This window comes from Panthera tigris, chromosome B3, assembly GCF_018350195.1.
Source record: "Panthera tigris isolate Pti1 chromosome B3, P.tigris_Pti1_mat1.1, whole genome shotgun sequence".
Lineage (NCBI taxonomy): Eukaryota > Metazoa > Chordata > Mammalia > Carnivora > Felidae > Panthera > Panthera tigris.
Genome location: NC_056665.1, coordinates 27,784,276 through 27,799,971, shown reverse-complemented (window position 1 = coordinate 27,799,971; position 15,696 = coordinate 27,784,276). Strand labels below are relative to the sequence as shown.

The window sequence follows — 15,696 nt, the reverse complement described above, 5'->3', positions numbered from 1 at the left end:
TGTTGTACTTGATGGGAAAAATGGTCAAGCTTCTGATATTTTCTGTCTGCTCATTTAAGCTGCCAGTCACAGAATGTGGGCCCTTCAGAGACTGAGGAAGCTGCTTACAACTGAATTTGGGCAATCAATTAACATAAACAGGCTACTTGGAGATAATGATGGAGAAGCAAGAGCTTTGGTACGGAACATTACCTCACAGTTTCTAGATGTTTGACTTTGGGAATAAAATGTTGCTTGAATAATTTAAGGGGCGTCTGGGTGGCTCAGTCAGTTGAGTGTCTGACTTCAGCTCAGGTCATGATCTTGCAGTCTGTGAGTTCGAGCCCCACATCAGGCCCTGTGCTGACAGCTCACAGCCTGGAGCCTGCTTCAGATTCTGTATCTCCCTCTCTCTCTGCCCCTCCTCCACTCACACTCTATCTCTGTCTCTCAAAAATGAATAAATGTTAAAAAAAAATTTTAAAAAAATATTGCTTGAAAAATTTAAGTCACTGAGAAGAGTTGGGAAATTCTACATAACAATAAGCCTGCTTTTGTCCCATCCAGACTCCTTTATGTTACTCCATATACTGAGTGCAGGCTGGCCTGTGATTTTTGGAAACAAAGATGTGTCAATGGCTGTGAGCATAGGATTGTATCTGTTAGACTTTGCAACAAGTCTGGCTCACCACATCCCCTTATTTTGTTGGATGAGGTAGTTACTGTTAAAAGGATGCTTGATCCTAACGATCTTGGGAGATGGGACTTTGTAGGCCAAAAAGGGCCTCGTTCCCTGCAAGTGGCTGTATTGAAATCTAGACCAAGCATTCTGAGGTAAATTTTCAAGCTCTTCTTTTAAATTTTAGTGTTCATCAAACCTATTTGAAAATATCAATACACATTTTTTAGGGAGAATAGTATCAATATAACAAAACTTTTGACTCACAGAAATAAAATGGTTACTTTCCCTACATTTTGGATTGCTTTACTAGGATATAATCTTGTTGTTTTCTTAGAGTTTTACAGGTAGTGCTCTTGCTGCTTTGGTAAAAGGCCTTCCGGAAGCTTTGCAAAGGCAATTTGAATATGAAGATCCTATTGTAAGAGGTGGCAAGCAACTGCTCCACAGCCCATTCTTTAAGGTAATATTTGTTTTAAAGTGATGAGATCCACAAAAGTATGGCCAACGATTAATCTTTGACAAAGTAGGAAAGAATATCCAATGGAAAAAATACAGTCTCTTTAACAAGTGGTGCTGGGAGAACTGGACACTGCAACTGCAACATGCAGAAGAATAAAACTAGACCACTTTCTTACACCATTCACAAAATAAACTCAACATGGATGAAGGACCTGAATGTGAGACAGGAAACCATCAAAACCCTAGAGGAGAAAGCAGGAAAAAACCTGTCTGACCTCAGCTGCAGCAATTTCTTACTTGACACATCTCCAAAGGCAAGGAAATTAAAAGCAAAAATGAATTATTGGGACCTTATGAAGATAAAAAGCTTCTGCACTGCAAAGGAAACAATCAACAAAACTAAAAGGTAGCCGATGGAATGGGAAAAGACATTTGCAAATGACATATCGGACAAAGGTCTAGTATCCAAAATCTATAAATAACTCACCAAACTCCACACCCGGAAAACAAATAATCCAGTGAAGAAATGGGCAGGAGACATGAGTAGACACTTTTCTAAAGAAGACATCCAGATGGCCAACAGGCACATGAAAAGATGCTCAACATCACTCCTCATCAAGGAAATACAAATCAAAACCGCACTGAGATACCACCTCATGCCAGTCAGAGTGGCTAAAACAAACAAATCAGGAGACTATAGGTGTTGGCAAGGATGTGGAGAAACGGTAACCCTCTTGCACTGTTGGTGGGAATGCAAACTGGTGCAGCCGCTCTGGAAAACAGTGTGGAGGTTCCTCAAAAAGTTAAAAATAGATCTACCCTATCAGCCAGCAATAGCACTGCTAGGAATTTACCCAAGGGATACAGGAGTGCTGATGCATAGGCACACGTGTACCCCAATGTTTATAGAAGCACTTTCAACAATAGCCAAATTATGGAAAGAGCCTAAATGTCCATCAACTGATAAATGGATAAAGAAGTTGTGGTTTATGTATACAGTGGAATACTACTTGGCAATGAGAAAGAATGAAATCTGGCCTTTTGTAGCAACATGGATGAAACTGGAGAGTGTTTTGCTAAGTGAGATAAGTCATACAGAGAAAGATGCCATATGTTTTCACTCTTATGTGGATCCTGAGAAACTTAACAGAAGACCATGGGGGAGAGGAAGGGGAAAAAAAAAGTTACAGAGAGGGAAGGAGGCAAACCATAAGAGGCTCTTAAAAACTGAGAATAAACTGAGGGTTGATGGGAGGTGGGAGGGAGGGGAAAGTGGGTGATGGGCATTGAGGAGGGCACCTGTTGGGATTAGCACTGGGTGTTGTATGGAAACCAATTTGACAATAAATTTCATATTAAAAATAAATAAAGTGATGAGAGAGCTGGTTGGCTAGGAGAGACACAGAGAGTGGTTGTGTGTAGTGCACCACATTTCAGGCCTCCTTGAGGACATGGGTAAGTATTGCTGAAGTTGAATATGAAAAATTTCCAGAAATGACTATGACCTAATAAGCCCTTAATACTTTAGCCAAGTATTAGTGTACTTTGAGATGCTTGACTTGGGCAGTAAGTGTTGTGGCAGTTGTCAGATCTGAGGTCTTGTGTATAAGGTGCATCACTAGGAGCTGGGTGGGAATAATCCACACCACTGGTAGTGGTAAAACACTTGCAGACACATGGCAGTCAGCCTGGAATAAGGAGCTCCTGAATGAGAACTCACAGAAACCCTGTAATGGTGTCTGTCTTTAGCATGCAGTGTTGGTGAAGTAGATTCTTAGCTGCATTTCTGAGCTTCCTTGTTCTGTTAATTTTTGGTTGCTACAGGTACTGGTAGCTCTTGCTTGTGACCTGGAGCTAGACACTCTCCCTTGCTGTGCTGAGACGCACAAGTGGGCTTGGTTCCGAAGGTACTGCATGGCCTCCCGCGTTGCTGTGGCCCTGGACAAAAGAACACCATTGCCACGTCTTTTTCTTGATGAGGTATTGCATGTTATTTTGGAATGTAAAAACATTTTCCTTATTCAGTCATGGTGTAAACAGATGCCAATATTATGAGACACAGCAACATTTCTCTTACAAAGGGATACCATAAAGAAAAAAATCACATAGGTGAAAATGAATAAATGCATACTGTGAATTTCAGTTAAAGTTTATTTTTAGTAAACTAAAGATATACTAGTACTGCCCAGACATTCCAATATCTTAGACTTGATTATAATTGTATTGATTTTGCTTATTAACTATAAAATCACAGTATTGATGTTGGCATTCCCTCAGATTCTGCAATCGGGATCACTCCTGTGTTGTTACCTTAATATTATGTGTTTCATTTTTGAGAGGTGAGTGTTTATTGATAATCTCATAATAATGTTGTCTAGGTGGCTAAGAAAATTCGTGAGTTAATGGCAGACAGTGAACACATGGATGTTCTCCACGAGAGCCACGACATTTTTAAAAGAGAGCAAGATGAACAACTTGTGCAGTGGATGAACAGGTTATTATATCAGAACCAAGAATAATGCTGTACACTGGGGAAAGGTGTTGTATGTGCAGTTCTTTCCCATGTTAATTGTTCACTTAATGTTTGTTGTAGGCGACCAGATGACTGGACTCTTTCTGCGGGTGGCAGTGGAACAATTTATGGATGGGGGCATAATCATAGGGGACAGCTTGGGGGCATCGAAGGTGCAAAAGTTAAAGTTCCCACTCCATGTGAAGCTCTTGCAACTCTCAGACCTGTGCAGTTAATTGGAGGAGAACAGACTCTGTTTGCAGTGACAGCTGATGGAAAGGTAAGGGTGCCTTTTGTGTGTCATATGTTAAAAACTAAGAGACAGCTATGGCTAGAGTGCGTTATTGGTCCATGGTATGTGTAAGGACTCTATTAAAACGTTATCTCAAGGTTAATAGTACTTATTGTTGGAAGCAGTTATCATTCTAAAATATTTCTGTATGATCTTTGATGTGTTCTATAACTTTACAGTGTTTTATTTTGAAATACAGTGTATGTAGAAAAGTGTACTGTTTGCATATCAATAATACATTAGAGTATTCCTTTTTTTTATTTGCTAGTGTAATGCTTTTTAAAAAATTGCTTCTAGTATGATGAAATGGTTGATACATATATATTGTCTTTATGTTTGGTGACCTTATTCAACTATTTTCTTTCTTTTCTATATCTCAAGATTTCTTGTATCTTCTTTATAGAGTCATAATCTGTAAATCAGTTTTGTTCCTTTTCAGTTCACCACTCTTATTTTTTCCTTTTTGTGTGGAAGAAAGGAAGCTCATTGTATTGGGTTGTTTTGGTATAATATTGAGCAGGGGTGGTAGTTGTGGGCTTGTTCTTGTCTTAATCCAGTTTGCAAAGTAAACACTGTGATTGAACATTTCACAAACTTACTGTGAGGTTTTGGTGGATGATCTTTATGAGATTAAGGAAATTGCCTTCTCTTTCTACATTAAAAAAAACTATTCCTAGCGATGTTTTCTCCTTTAGTGGATTTATGTTGTGAATTGGATTAATTGGTTTTCTTATATTTAACCCACTTGCATTCTGTGGAGACACCCACCTTGGTCAGGATGTTTTATATTTTTTTGGTTTGTGTTTGTGAATATTTTCTTTGGGATTTTTGGGAGCTCCAAGATCTTAAAGTGCGATTATAATAATGTTTCTGTCTTATATATTCCTTGTCTGATTTTGGTACTCTATTATTATATATCTATTTAACTTACAACAATTAACTTAAAAATGCATGTTTATTATCTTGCAGTTTCTCTGCGTCAGGACTCTGGAGGTGGCTTAGCTTGGTCCTCCCACCTAGGATCTCTCCCCAGGCTGCAGTTGCCTCAGGGCTATACTGAGCATTCAGTTCCTCATGAGCTGTTGGTTGAGGCTGCCCTCAGTTCTTTGCCACATCACACTGTAGCAGCTGGCTTCCTCAGAGCAAGCAAGGGAGGTGTGGCAAGACACAAGTTACAGTCTTGTGTGACCTAATCCAAAAGTGACAGTCCATCCTTGTTGCCATATTCTGTCCATTAGAATTGAGTCACTAGGTCTAGCCCATGTTCAAGGAGAAGGGATTACACAGGGTGTGAATTAGGGACTCTTGGGAACCACATCAGAGACTGCCTGCCAAGAATATCAAGATTGTGCTAGTCTCATAAAAAAGGGTTGAAGTGTTTTGTTTTGTTTTGTTTTCCTTTTTCTTTTTTTTTTTTTTTTTTTTTTTTTTTTTTTTTCAACGTTTTTTTTTTAAATTTATTTTTGGGACAGAGAGAGACATAGCATGAACGGGGGAGGGGCAGAGAGAGAGGGAGACACAGAATCGGAAACAGGCTCCAGGCTCCGAGCCATCAGCCCAGAGCCTGACGCGGGGCTCGAACTCACGGACCGTGAGATCGTGACCTGGCTGAAGTCGGACGCCCAACCGACTGCGCCACCCAGGCGCCCCTCCTTTTTCTATTCTCTGGAGAATTCTGTGTCTTTTATTGTTTCCTGGTTATTATAACATGCATATGTAAAATCTGAAGTGAATTACTACTTCTGTCCTCCTCCCAAGTAATACAAATAGCTGATACTTTGTTATCCTGTGTTCTGGCACAAACCCATTAGGGAATGATAGGCATTATTATTTTTGTTGTTATTTTTCCAGATTTACCCAAATGTTGCACATGTCTTTGCTCACATTATTTCTTATGTCTCAGACCTTATATCTTTAAACAGTTTCTTCTACTTCATTTTGCTTCTACTTTATATTTTCATTTTTCTTTAGTGAGTCTTTTGTTGGTTTATCCTCAGATTGTTTTTGTTTATTTGAATATGTCTTTATTTTATCCTTTATCCTAAGTAAGAGTTGCAAACATTTTCTGTAAAGGTCGTGATAGTATTTTTGGCTCTATGGGTCATGTGGTCTCTGTTGGCAACTATGAAAACAAGCCTATGAATGATATGTAAATGAATGTGTCTGGCTATGTCCAATAAAGCTTTATTTACAAAAGTACATGGTGGGCCTGATTTGACTCATGGGCCATAATTTGCCAACCCCTGTTCTAGAGTATGAAATTTTAAGTTGACTGTTATTTTCAGTCAGCCTGTTAAACGTTTTATTCTTTTGGATTTTGGACTTCATTGTTGCTAATGAGATGTCAGCAGTCAGACTAACTTTTACCCAAATGGAGGTAATAAATCTTTTCTCTATGGCTACTTTTAAGATATTTCTTTAGTGATCTGCATTTTGCTGTGATATATTTTTATTGCCCTTTTTTGTTTTACTTTGTTTTTGCCAGGTGGTAAGGGATGGGAGAGGGGGGCTTTCTGGCTCTTGAGAAGTTGTCTTTAAACAACTCTGGTAAATTCCTAGACTGTTTTTTTGCCTCAGATATTGCTTCTACCATATTCTCCGTGTGATCTCTGCCTGAAAATGTGTTCTGATTGTTGAGTGCTTTATATCTCTAACTCCTTCTTTCCATGTTTCCTCTTCTCTTTGTGTTTCTATGCTATATGCTAAAGAATGTCTTCAGATTCATCTTCTAGTCTCTTGTCACCTATTTATAATCTGCTATTAAATGTATCTGGGTATTTAATTTCAATTATTGTTTTTTTAATCCCTGGAAGTTCTGCTTTGGGTAATTTTGTAATTCCTTATTCCTTAGGGATACTTTCAAGCTTTTATTTCTTTAAAGATAATATTGGACTGTTGTTCTGACTCCCTCATGGCATCTTTTTTCAACTATGAGCTGACCCTTTTCCTTAGAAAATTTTATGTAGAAATTCTTTGAGGCTTAGTTGGAAATCACTCATCAAAAGAGAATTTATAACCCTGGGGTACTACAAATCTAAGTCATTGTAAATTAAATTCTCAAAGGAATTTAGACCATACATAGTATAAATTTAGACTGAAAACCAACCTAATGACCACCTTTCATGGTTGTTAATTCTCAGGAGAGCTTTTTCTCCATATAATTTAGTGCTGAGATTGAGAAAGGGAACTTGCTTTGTTGTTTTCTTTTTATTCCTCACAGTTGGCCCACTGGAGGATCATCTTTCTAAAAGGAGACTCCTTTTAAGCTTGGTACTTTACCCTCGACACCCCGTGTGCTGAAGATTCTCAAAACCTTCTCAGGGGACACTGGCTTTAGGGCTCTTTTATCAATCTGAGTTCTTGGTTTCACTTTCTGTTTTAGTCCTTGAGGTTTTCCTTACTATTGTGTCATTGCAGCAATGCATTTGAAACAGTATGAAACAATATTTAAATTTTTATAGGAGGGATGTTTGACATGCATTTGGAAAAGGCAGTCTGATTCTTTTTTAAATTAATGATAAACCTTGTGCACTGAAATAATTACTCACTTAGAACGAAAGAAAAATAGTGTATTCTACTGTGTGACTTATATGCAGCCTTGCTGAAATACTACATCTATTTATAGTTTTTCTATGAGTGTTTCTATCAGTGTTACTATCAGAGATTTGCTTCCAGGGAAAAGATCTTCTTTTTAAAATACATTTTGTGAACTTGGGATTTTAAATAGTCATAACTATTTCATTTTTAGTGTTTGATAAAGCATGGAAAAGTCTTAAACATTCTTGTAACTTTTTTTTTTTTTTTTTTTTTTTTTTTTGAGAGAGAGAGCGAGCGCACATGTGTGTGAGCCAGGGAGGGGCAGAGGGAAAGGGAGAGAGAGAATCTTAACCAGACTCCATGCTCAGTGCAGAGCCCAGTGCAGGGCTCAATCCCACGACCCTGACTGAGCCACCCAGATGCCCCCATTCCTGTGATTTTTAACTTTAAAATTCATTTCTCTGTGGTAAAAATATCTAGAACACTGATTGAGTTTGTTAATTACTAGAACATAGGGATATTTAGATAAAAATCTGATATTTATATTCTTCTCATCTTAGCTGTATGCCACTGGATATGGTGCAGGCGGCAGACTAGGAATTGGAGGGACAGAGTCGGTATCTACCCCAACATTACTTGAATCCATTCAACACGTGTTTATTAAGAAAGTAGCTGTGAACTCAGGAGGAAAACACTGTCTTGCCCTCTCTTCAGAAGGAGAAGTTTACTCTTGGGGTGAGGCAGAAGATGGGAAGTTGGGGCATGGCAACAGAAGGTATTATGTGAAAACATTATTTTTGATGTTATGCTTTCCTTGTTTATCTCTTGTATAACATATTGGCACTTTGTTTTTCAGGACAACATTTATAATAATCTACTCAAGTTAAATGTTAATGACTCATTTGGCAGAAATAAGTTCATGTTACAATGTGTGGGCTTGCCTCCACTGCCCTTCTATTTGAGGGGAAAATCAATTCTGAATTTTCGATTTTTAAGTACTAAGTACATTGAGCTTCTCTTCGTCCTTCTCCCCAAGTTTTCTTCCTCTGATCCCAAGTAATTCACTGAATCAACAGTTGGCATTTTGGTAACATGTGTGATACTAAAGCTGTAAATACAGAGGAAATGGAAGGAGTGAGGATAAGGGGACACACAAATGACAATATTTTTTAAACAAAGTAACCAAAATTTCTAGTTTTTAAAAATTAATGGGAATTACCTGCCCAGTTGGAGTAACAAAGACCTTCATCTCTGAAATAACTTAAAGTACCAGACTAAATATATGAAACAGCTGCCCTAAAGACAATGGATAACAGGCAGTAAAGTTACATACAGTGATCTACGGAGGTGAATACTGACAGTCACATGTGTCAGTGGCCAAGGAACTCAGAGGCCAAGGAACAAACCACCCAAAAGGACTAGAAGGAATGGTCCACAGAGCTCACAGAGGGCAGACAATACAGCTTGCTTCCAAAACCTGATAATTCCCAGAACATTGGTTAGAGGACTAAGAATGATGTTGCACAAAAGTGGGTAAAAAAACTAAAGGTAGACTGTTGCTCTGATCCCATCAAAAACACTTAAAAGCAAAACCTGAAAGGATTAAATTGTTCACAAGGAACCATAAGCTCAGGAATATCTTTATCAATACAGACATATCAAGCGCTCAGCAAGAGAAACGTCACAATGTTCTATATCCATTCAGAAATTACCAGGCATGTGTCTCTTCAATAAATAGTATTGGGAAAATTGGATATTCAAATGCAAAATAATGAAATTAGATCCTTGAATTATACCACTTACAAAAATTAACTCAAAATGGATTAAAAACCTAAATATAAGTTCTGAAACTATAAGAGTCCTCTAAGAAAACATAGGGAGAAAGCTCCTTGACCTTGGTCTTTGCAATGTTATTTTGGATATGACACTAAAAGCACAAGCACCAGAAACAAAAATAAAGTGGGACTACATTAAACTAAAAAGCTTCTGTACAGCAAGTGAAACAATCAACAAAATAAAAGGCAGCCTATAGAATAACAAAATATTTGCAAACCATATAACTGGTAAGGGATTAATGTCAAAAATGTGTAAGGAACTTGTATAACTCAGTAGCAAAAACTAAAAAAAAAAAACAAACAAACCCAATTAACAAATGGGCAAAGAACCTGAATAGACATTTTTCCAGAGAAGACATACAGATGACCCACAGGTACATGAAAAGTTGCTTAGCATTACTGATTTTCAGGGAAATGAAAATCGAAGCCATGAGATATTACCTTACACCTGTTAGAATGGCTTTTATTAAAAAGACAAGATATAAGTGCTGCTGAGGTTGTGGAGAAAAGGGAAACTTTATACACTGTTGGTGGGAATATAAATTCATGCAGCCACTATAGGAAAACATAGAAAAAAGTAAAAAATAGAACTACCATGTGATCCAGCAATCCCTCTTCTGGGTGTATATCTGATGAAAATGAAATAATTTTCTTGAAAGGATCTATACTCCAGTGTTCAGTGTGGCATTGTTAACAATAGCCAAGACATGGAAACAACCTAAATGTTCATCCACAGGTGAATGGGTGAAGATGTGGGGTGGGGTGGGGTGGTGGTAGTATGTGTGTTAGAATATTATTCAGCCATAGAAAAAGAAATCTTGGCATTTGTGACAATTTGGATTAACCTAGAGGACATTATGCTAAGTGAAATCAGTCAGAGAAAGACAAAACACTATGATTTCACTTATATTTGGAATCTAAAAAAACTGAACTAGAATTGGAGTAGACTGGTGGTTTCCAGGGGCTGGGGATTGGGGGGTTGGGAGATGTCGACAAAGGGTACTAACTTCCAGTTATAAGATGAATAAATTCTGGGGACATAATGTACAGCATGGTGACTGTAGTTAACAATACTTTATTGTATCCTTGAAAGTTGCTCAGAGGGAGTAGATCTTCAGTGTTCACACCACACAAAAATTATTATGTGAGGTGATGGCTGTGTTAACCTTATTGTGGTAATCATTTTGCAGTATATATGTATCAACTCATCATATTGTACACCTTAAATTTATACAATGTTATATGTCAATTATATCTCAAAGCTGTAAAAAATTTATCAGGCATGCAAAAGAGTAGGAAAATATAGCCCATATAAAGAGAAAAATCATTCAATTAAAACTGACCCAGAAATGACATAAGTAGTAGAATTACTAGATAAAAATATTAAAACAGTATTTTAACCACATGCCTATATCTTTAAGAAACTTGAGGGAAAACTTAAGCATGTTAGAGATTGAAAGGTATTTTAAATGCCCTAATCAAAGTCTGGGATGAAGAATACAGTGCATGTGTTTAATATAGATTAAACATAGTAGAGGAAAAGATCAGTGAGCTTGATGACGTAACAATAGAAACTGAAACAAATGAAATACACAAACATATAAAATGAATATCACATGAGTGAATTGTGGACAACAGCCTCAAGTGGCCTATTATATAAGTAAAGTCACCAAAGGAGAGGAGGATAGGGGATTTTGAGAAATGATGGCTGAAAAATGTCCAAATTAGATCTAGGAATAAAAGAGAACTTCTGTAACTTGATAAAGGGCATCTCTGTTAAATATAGAGCTAATAGTGACTTAATATGACATACTGAACTTCCCCTAACTATAGGAACCAAGACCAAGGACATCTGCTATCAAGATTCAGCATTGTACTTCAAGATTGTCAAGTGAAGTTCAGCAGTATAAAGATATAAAAGGCATTCAAATGGGAAAGAGAATTAAAGCTGCTTCTTTACACGTAGTATAATTGCTTATATAGAAAATCTATGGTACTTACAAAAAAGCTACTAGAATCAATAAGTGAGGTTAGCAGGGTTGCAGGATAGATCAATAAATAAAAAGCAATTGTCTTTATACTAAGCAAATGTAATCAGAAATTGAAATTTAAAAATACCATTTATATTACCCTCCCCCACAATTGAAATAGTAAGGGATAAATTTGACCAAAAAAAAAAAAAAAAAACAAAACACATGGATGACTTAGAGAAAACTATAAAATATTGCTAGGGAAGATTTTAGAAGACTTAAAAATCAACAAATGAGTATACTGTGTTCATGGATTAAAAGACTCAATATTGTTGATTTATTAGTTTTCCTCAAATTAACCTATAGATTCAACCCCTTCTCAAACAAAATTTCTGTAGAAATTGACAAGCTGATTGTAAAATTCATAGAGAAATACAGAGCACCTAGAATAATCAAAGCAACTTTGAAAATCAGGAGCAAAGTTGGAAGACGCTACCTTATTTCAAGACTGATTTTAAAGCTACAGTAATCAAAACAGTGTAGTACTGTTGTAAAGAGAGAGAAATGTATTAGTGGAACAGAATAGAGTCTCAAAATGTACCACAAATACTGAATAATGAGTGTGGAAAAATGAAGTTTGATTTCTGCCTTATAACTTCCAATGCACAGTTTACAAAAGTGCAGTTTATTGGAGAACAGAGCTTTTTCAACAAATGGTCTTGAACAACTGGATAACCATATAGCAAGCAGTGAACTTCTTGACTTGCACTGTATCCAAAATTAACTCAAAATGAATCATAGTCATAAATGTGAAACCTAAGTCCAAAAGCTTATAGAAGAAAACATGAGAGAAAACCTTTGTGACTTTAGGTCAGACAAGGAGTTTTAGAAAGAACTCCAAAAGCATGATCCAGTAAAGAAAAACAGGATAAATTGGACTTCATAAAAATGTGAACTCCGGGTGTTTGAAAAGACATGCTACAGACTGGGAAAGCATTATTTGCAATCATACATCTGGCTTAGGTCTTACTTTCAAAATTATTATAAAGAGCTTTCAAAACTCAGTAATAAGAAAACAAACTTATTGTCAGTGCTTGGCACATTGTAGGCTAGTTGACATTCATTTGATAAAACTCTATAAATGAAATGTTGATTTATAGCAAGGGTGGATGAATTGTTTTGGTAAAGAGCCAGGTAGCCTACATATTTTAGTCTTTGTAATATATGCTTCTTTCCTTTTTTTTTTTTTTTTTTTAACAACCTTTAAAAATGTAAAATTCATTCTAGGCTCATTGGCCTTTCAAAAACAGGCCATGGGCCAGACTTGGCCCACATTTGGGCACTAGTCTCCTGGCCTCTGATTTAGCAAGTCTCCTGCTCAGTGGCATTAGGACAACTGGTGTAAAGGAAAACATTTAGGAAATTATAAAATTTTGAGTTCAGGTCTGAATGATTCTTCTTAATTAACAATTGATTTTATGACAATAACCAAAGTGTAGAAAGAGCCCAAATGTCCCTTGACAGATGAATGGATAAAGAAGATTAAAGAAGATGTGAGATATGTATGTGTGTATACACACACACACACATACATACACATACTCCATTATATATATATATATATATAATGGAGTATTACTTGACAATCAAAAAGAATGAAATCTTGCCATCTGCAACAGCATGAGTGGACTAGAGTGTATTATGGTAAGTGAAATTAGAGAAAGACATATCATATGACTTCACTCATGTGGAATTTAAGATACAAAACAGATGAACATGAGGGAAGGGAAACAAAAATAATATAAATACAGGGAGGGGGACAAAACATAAGCGACTCTTAAATATAGAGAGCAAACTGAGGGTTGCTGGAGGGGTTGTGGGTGGGAAGATGGGCTAAATGGGTAAGGGGCCTTAAGGAAGACACTTGTTGGGATGAACACTGGGTGTTACACATAGGGGATGAGTCACTGAAATCTATTCCTGAAATCATTGCACTATATGCTAACTAAGTTGGATGTAAATTTAAAAATAAAAAATAAACATAAAAAACAATTCATTTGAGAAGTGTACATTGAATAAGTATATAACAAACCAAAAGCCTAGTATTTAATACTTTTAAAATATTTAAGAATAAAACTATTTCAGTTATATTTGGTGGCCTTTTTTACAGTCCATGTGACCGCCCTCGCGTCATTGAGTCTCTGAGAGGAATTGAAGTGGTTGATGTTGCTGCCGGTGGAGCCCACAGTGCCTGTGTCACCGCAGCAGGGGACCTCTACACATGGGGCAAAGGCCGGTATGGCCGCCTGGGGCACAGCGACAGTGAGGACCAGTTAAAGCCAAAGCTGGTGAGAAGGCGCCTTGAGAAGGTGCTCAGAGGCCTGGGGTGTCTCCTCACACCCTCACTTTTGAAGGTGGTGGGGAGGCAGCTTCTCATTGTCATTATGCCATTTTGATTTTTAAAAGTCAAAAGTATTTCCTGTTCTAGTTTCTTTTTAGAGTTGATGGTCTTAGCCTCATTATTTACAAGGAGGTTTATATTCCATGTGTCATTTAAACAGAATAGTATTTGAAATCTCCTTTTATTATTTTATTTATATTTTACACATATAAATATATATAAATAAATATTACCTGGCATCTAGCTAAATGCTTTGGCTTCTAGAAGGCCCACTGTATTTTGGGTGAGGCAGTGAATAAGACTTCCTGGTGTGGTAGGACTGGCTCACTAGGGACACTGATAACCTGCCTCCTATCGTTTAGATTGATTTGGTTCAGATTGATGAAGGTGTTTTTGGTCTTATCTTACATGATTATTAAAATTACACATTCTTTGTAAAGGCTTAAAATAGTACCGCCCCCACTCTCCCAACCCAAGAGCATCACAGTACTTTAAAGCCTTTCCTTAGGTAAACCTTCTTTCTGCTGTGATTGCATAACTTTGATTTCTTTTTTTTGAAGGTGGAAGCACTGCAGGGCCACCACGTGGTTGATGTTGCCTGTGGTAGTGGAGATGCCCAGACCCTCTGTCTCACTGATGATGACACTGTCTGGTCCTGGGGGGATGGGGACTACGGCAAGCTTGGCAGAGGAGGCAGTGATGGCTGTAAAGTACCCATGAAGGTATTTGTGTCTGCACAGTGGGAGAAAGGCATCTTTCCCAATGATCTGGGACTTGAGGGTTCCACGTCTTTGTGGAGCTCTTAGAGCCCGCCCCTCCCCACCCCAGGCCCTCCTAGGCTTACCACCCCATCCCCCTCTGCATGCTTCTCAGGAGTCTTTTAACCTCATCTTTACCTTCTTTGCAGAAAATATAATGGGTAGTTGAGTAAAAAGTGAAAGGCCCAAAGGTATTAAGATATATTAAGTGCTATTTGTGCTGTCTTGGGAAATTTATGTAAGTTAGCACAACCTGTGGTTTTATGTAGTATATAGACCTGTTTGAAGAAAGGGATAACAAATTGTTCATGGTCTTTTCAATTCACAGAGTTCTGTAGCTATGATTGTAATGGTACTTGCTGAAAGGGTTGCAGCTGGCTTAGCCAGAAGCTGTGTTAAATAGACATCCTGTGACACACTAAGAGAAGAGACTGTAGGCCTGGGTTGGGGGTCAGATTGCTTTTCTCCATGTGATCTGCATGACTCTGAGCAATTTCTTAACTTTGTGAGACTCTCTTGCCCTTGTGAATGGGTAGTTGGCAGAGATTAAGTTCATTGATGTGTTTAGATCATGTGCTGACTGCTGTGCTGCCTACAGTGCATGAACATGATGGAGCCATTTAGCTGAGGTGCTTTGCTGTGGATTTGGGAGTATGTGTGCTGTGAAAGAAAACTAGAAATTGTTCTCTGCTTGGTGTTTGGTCTTGTTGGGGATCTGGGACTGCATGTGAGGAGTAGAGACCCTTACAGCCCACAGACAGCTCTGTGGGGGAGGAGGGCAGCATTCTACTAGAGCCCCCTCAGATGGGACAAGAGCCTGGCCGAAACTGCATAGCTTTTCTTCCCAGAGCTGTGCAGCCCAGTATAGGAGCTGTTGGCCACACATGGCTATTTAAGTTTAAATGTAACTCAATTAAAATTCACTTCCTTGCTCATTCTGGCCGCATTTCATGTGCTCAGTGTGAGCATGTGTCTGGTGACTTCTATATTGGGCAATGTGGACACAGAACATTTCCATTACTGCAGAGAGTGGTTTTGGCAGGCAGTGCTTAGAGCCAAAGCCTGGTGGAGATGTGCCTGGAGACATCCCTGCATGCTGGTGGGCACTGCTGGAGAACCAGAAGCTCAGTGCTTCCTCTTCATTCTTATCATTTCTTATTCCTTTTCTCTTGCAGGTATACAGTATTTTAACCACATTACCAGTTACTTAAGGTTTCCAAATTTATGAAAAAAATTGTGTGTTGTAGACTTTCTTATGCTTAGGAAAGCTT

General features: G+C 37.8%; 1 protein-coding gene across 1 annotated transcript in view; it reads left to right on the top strand.

Annotated features, from left to right (window-relative positions):
- The window catches only part of HERC2 (HECT and RLD domain containing E3 ubiquitin protein ligase 2), a 268,303-nt gene that overhangs the window by 233,020 nt on the left and 19,587 nt on the right, over positions 1-15,696 (top strand). The window contains 8 exon segments of the mRNA XM_007098938.3: positions 60-178; positions 996-1,121; positions 2,945-3,100; positions 3,499-3,614; positions 3,714-3,912; positions 8,022-8,236; positions 13,437-13,614; positions 14,228-14,389. Coding sequence (XP_007099000.2) covers positions 60-178; positions 996-1,121; positions 2,945-3,100; positions 3,499-3,614; positions 3,714-3,912; positions 8,022-8,236; positions 13,437-13,614; positions 14,228-14,389 — 1,271 coding nt within the window.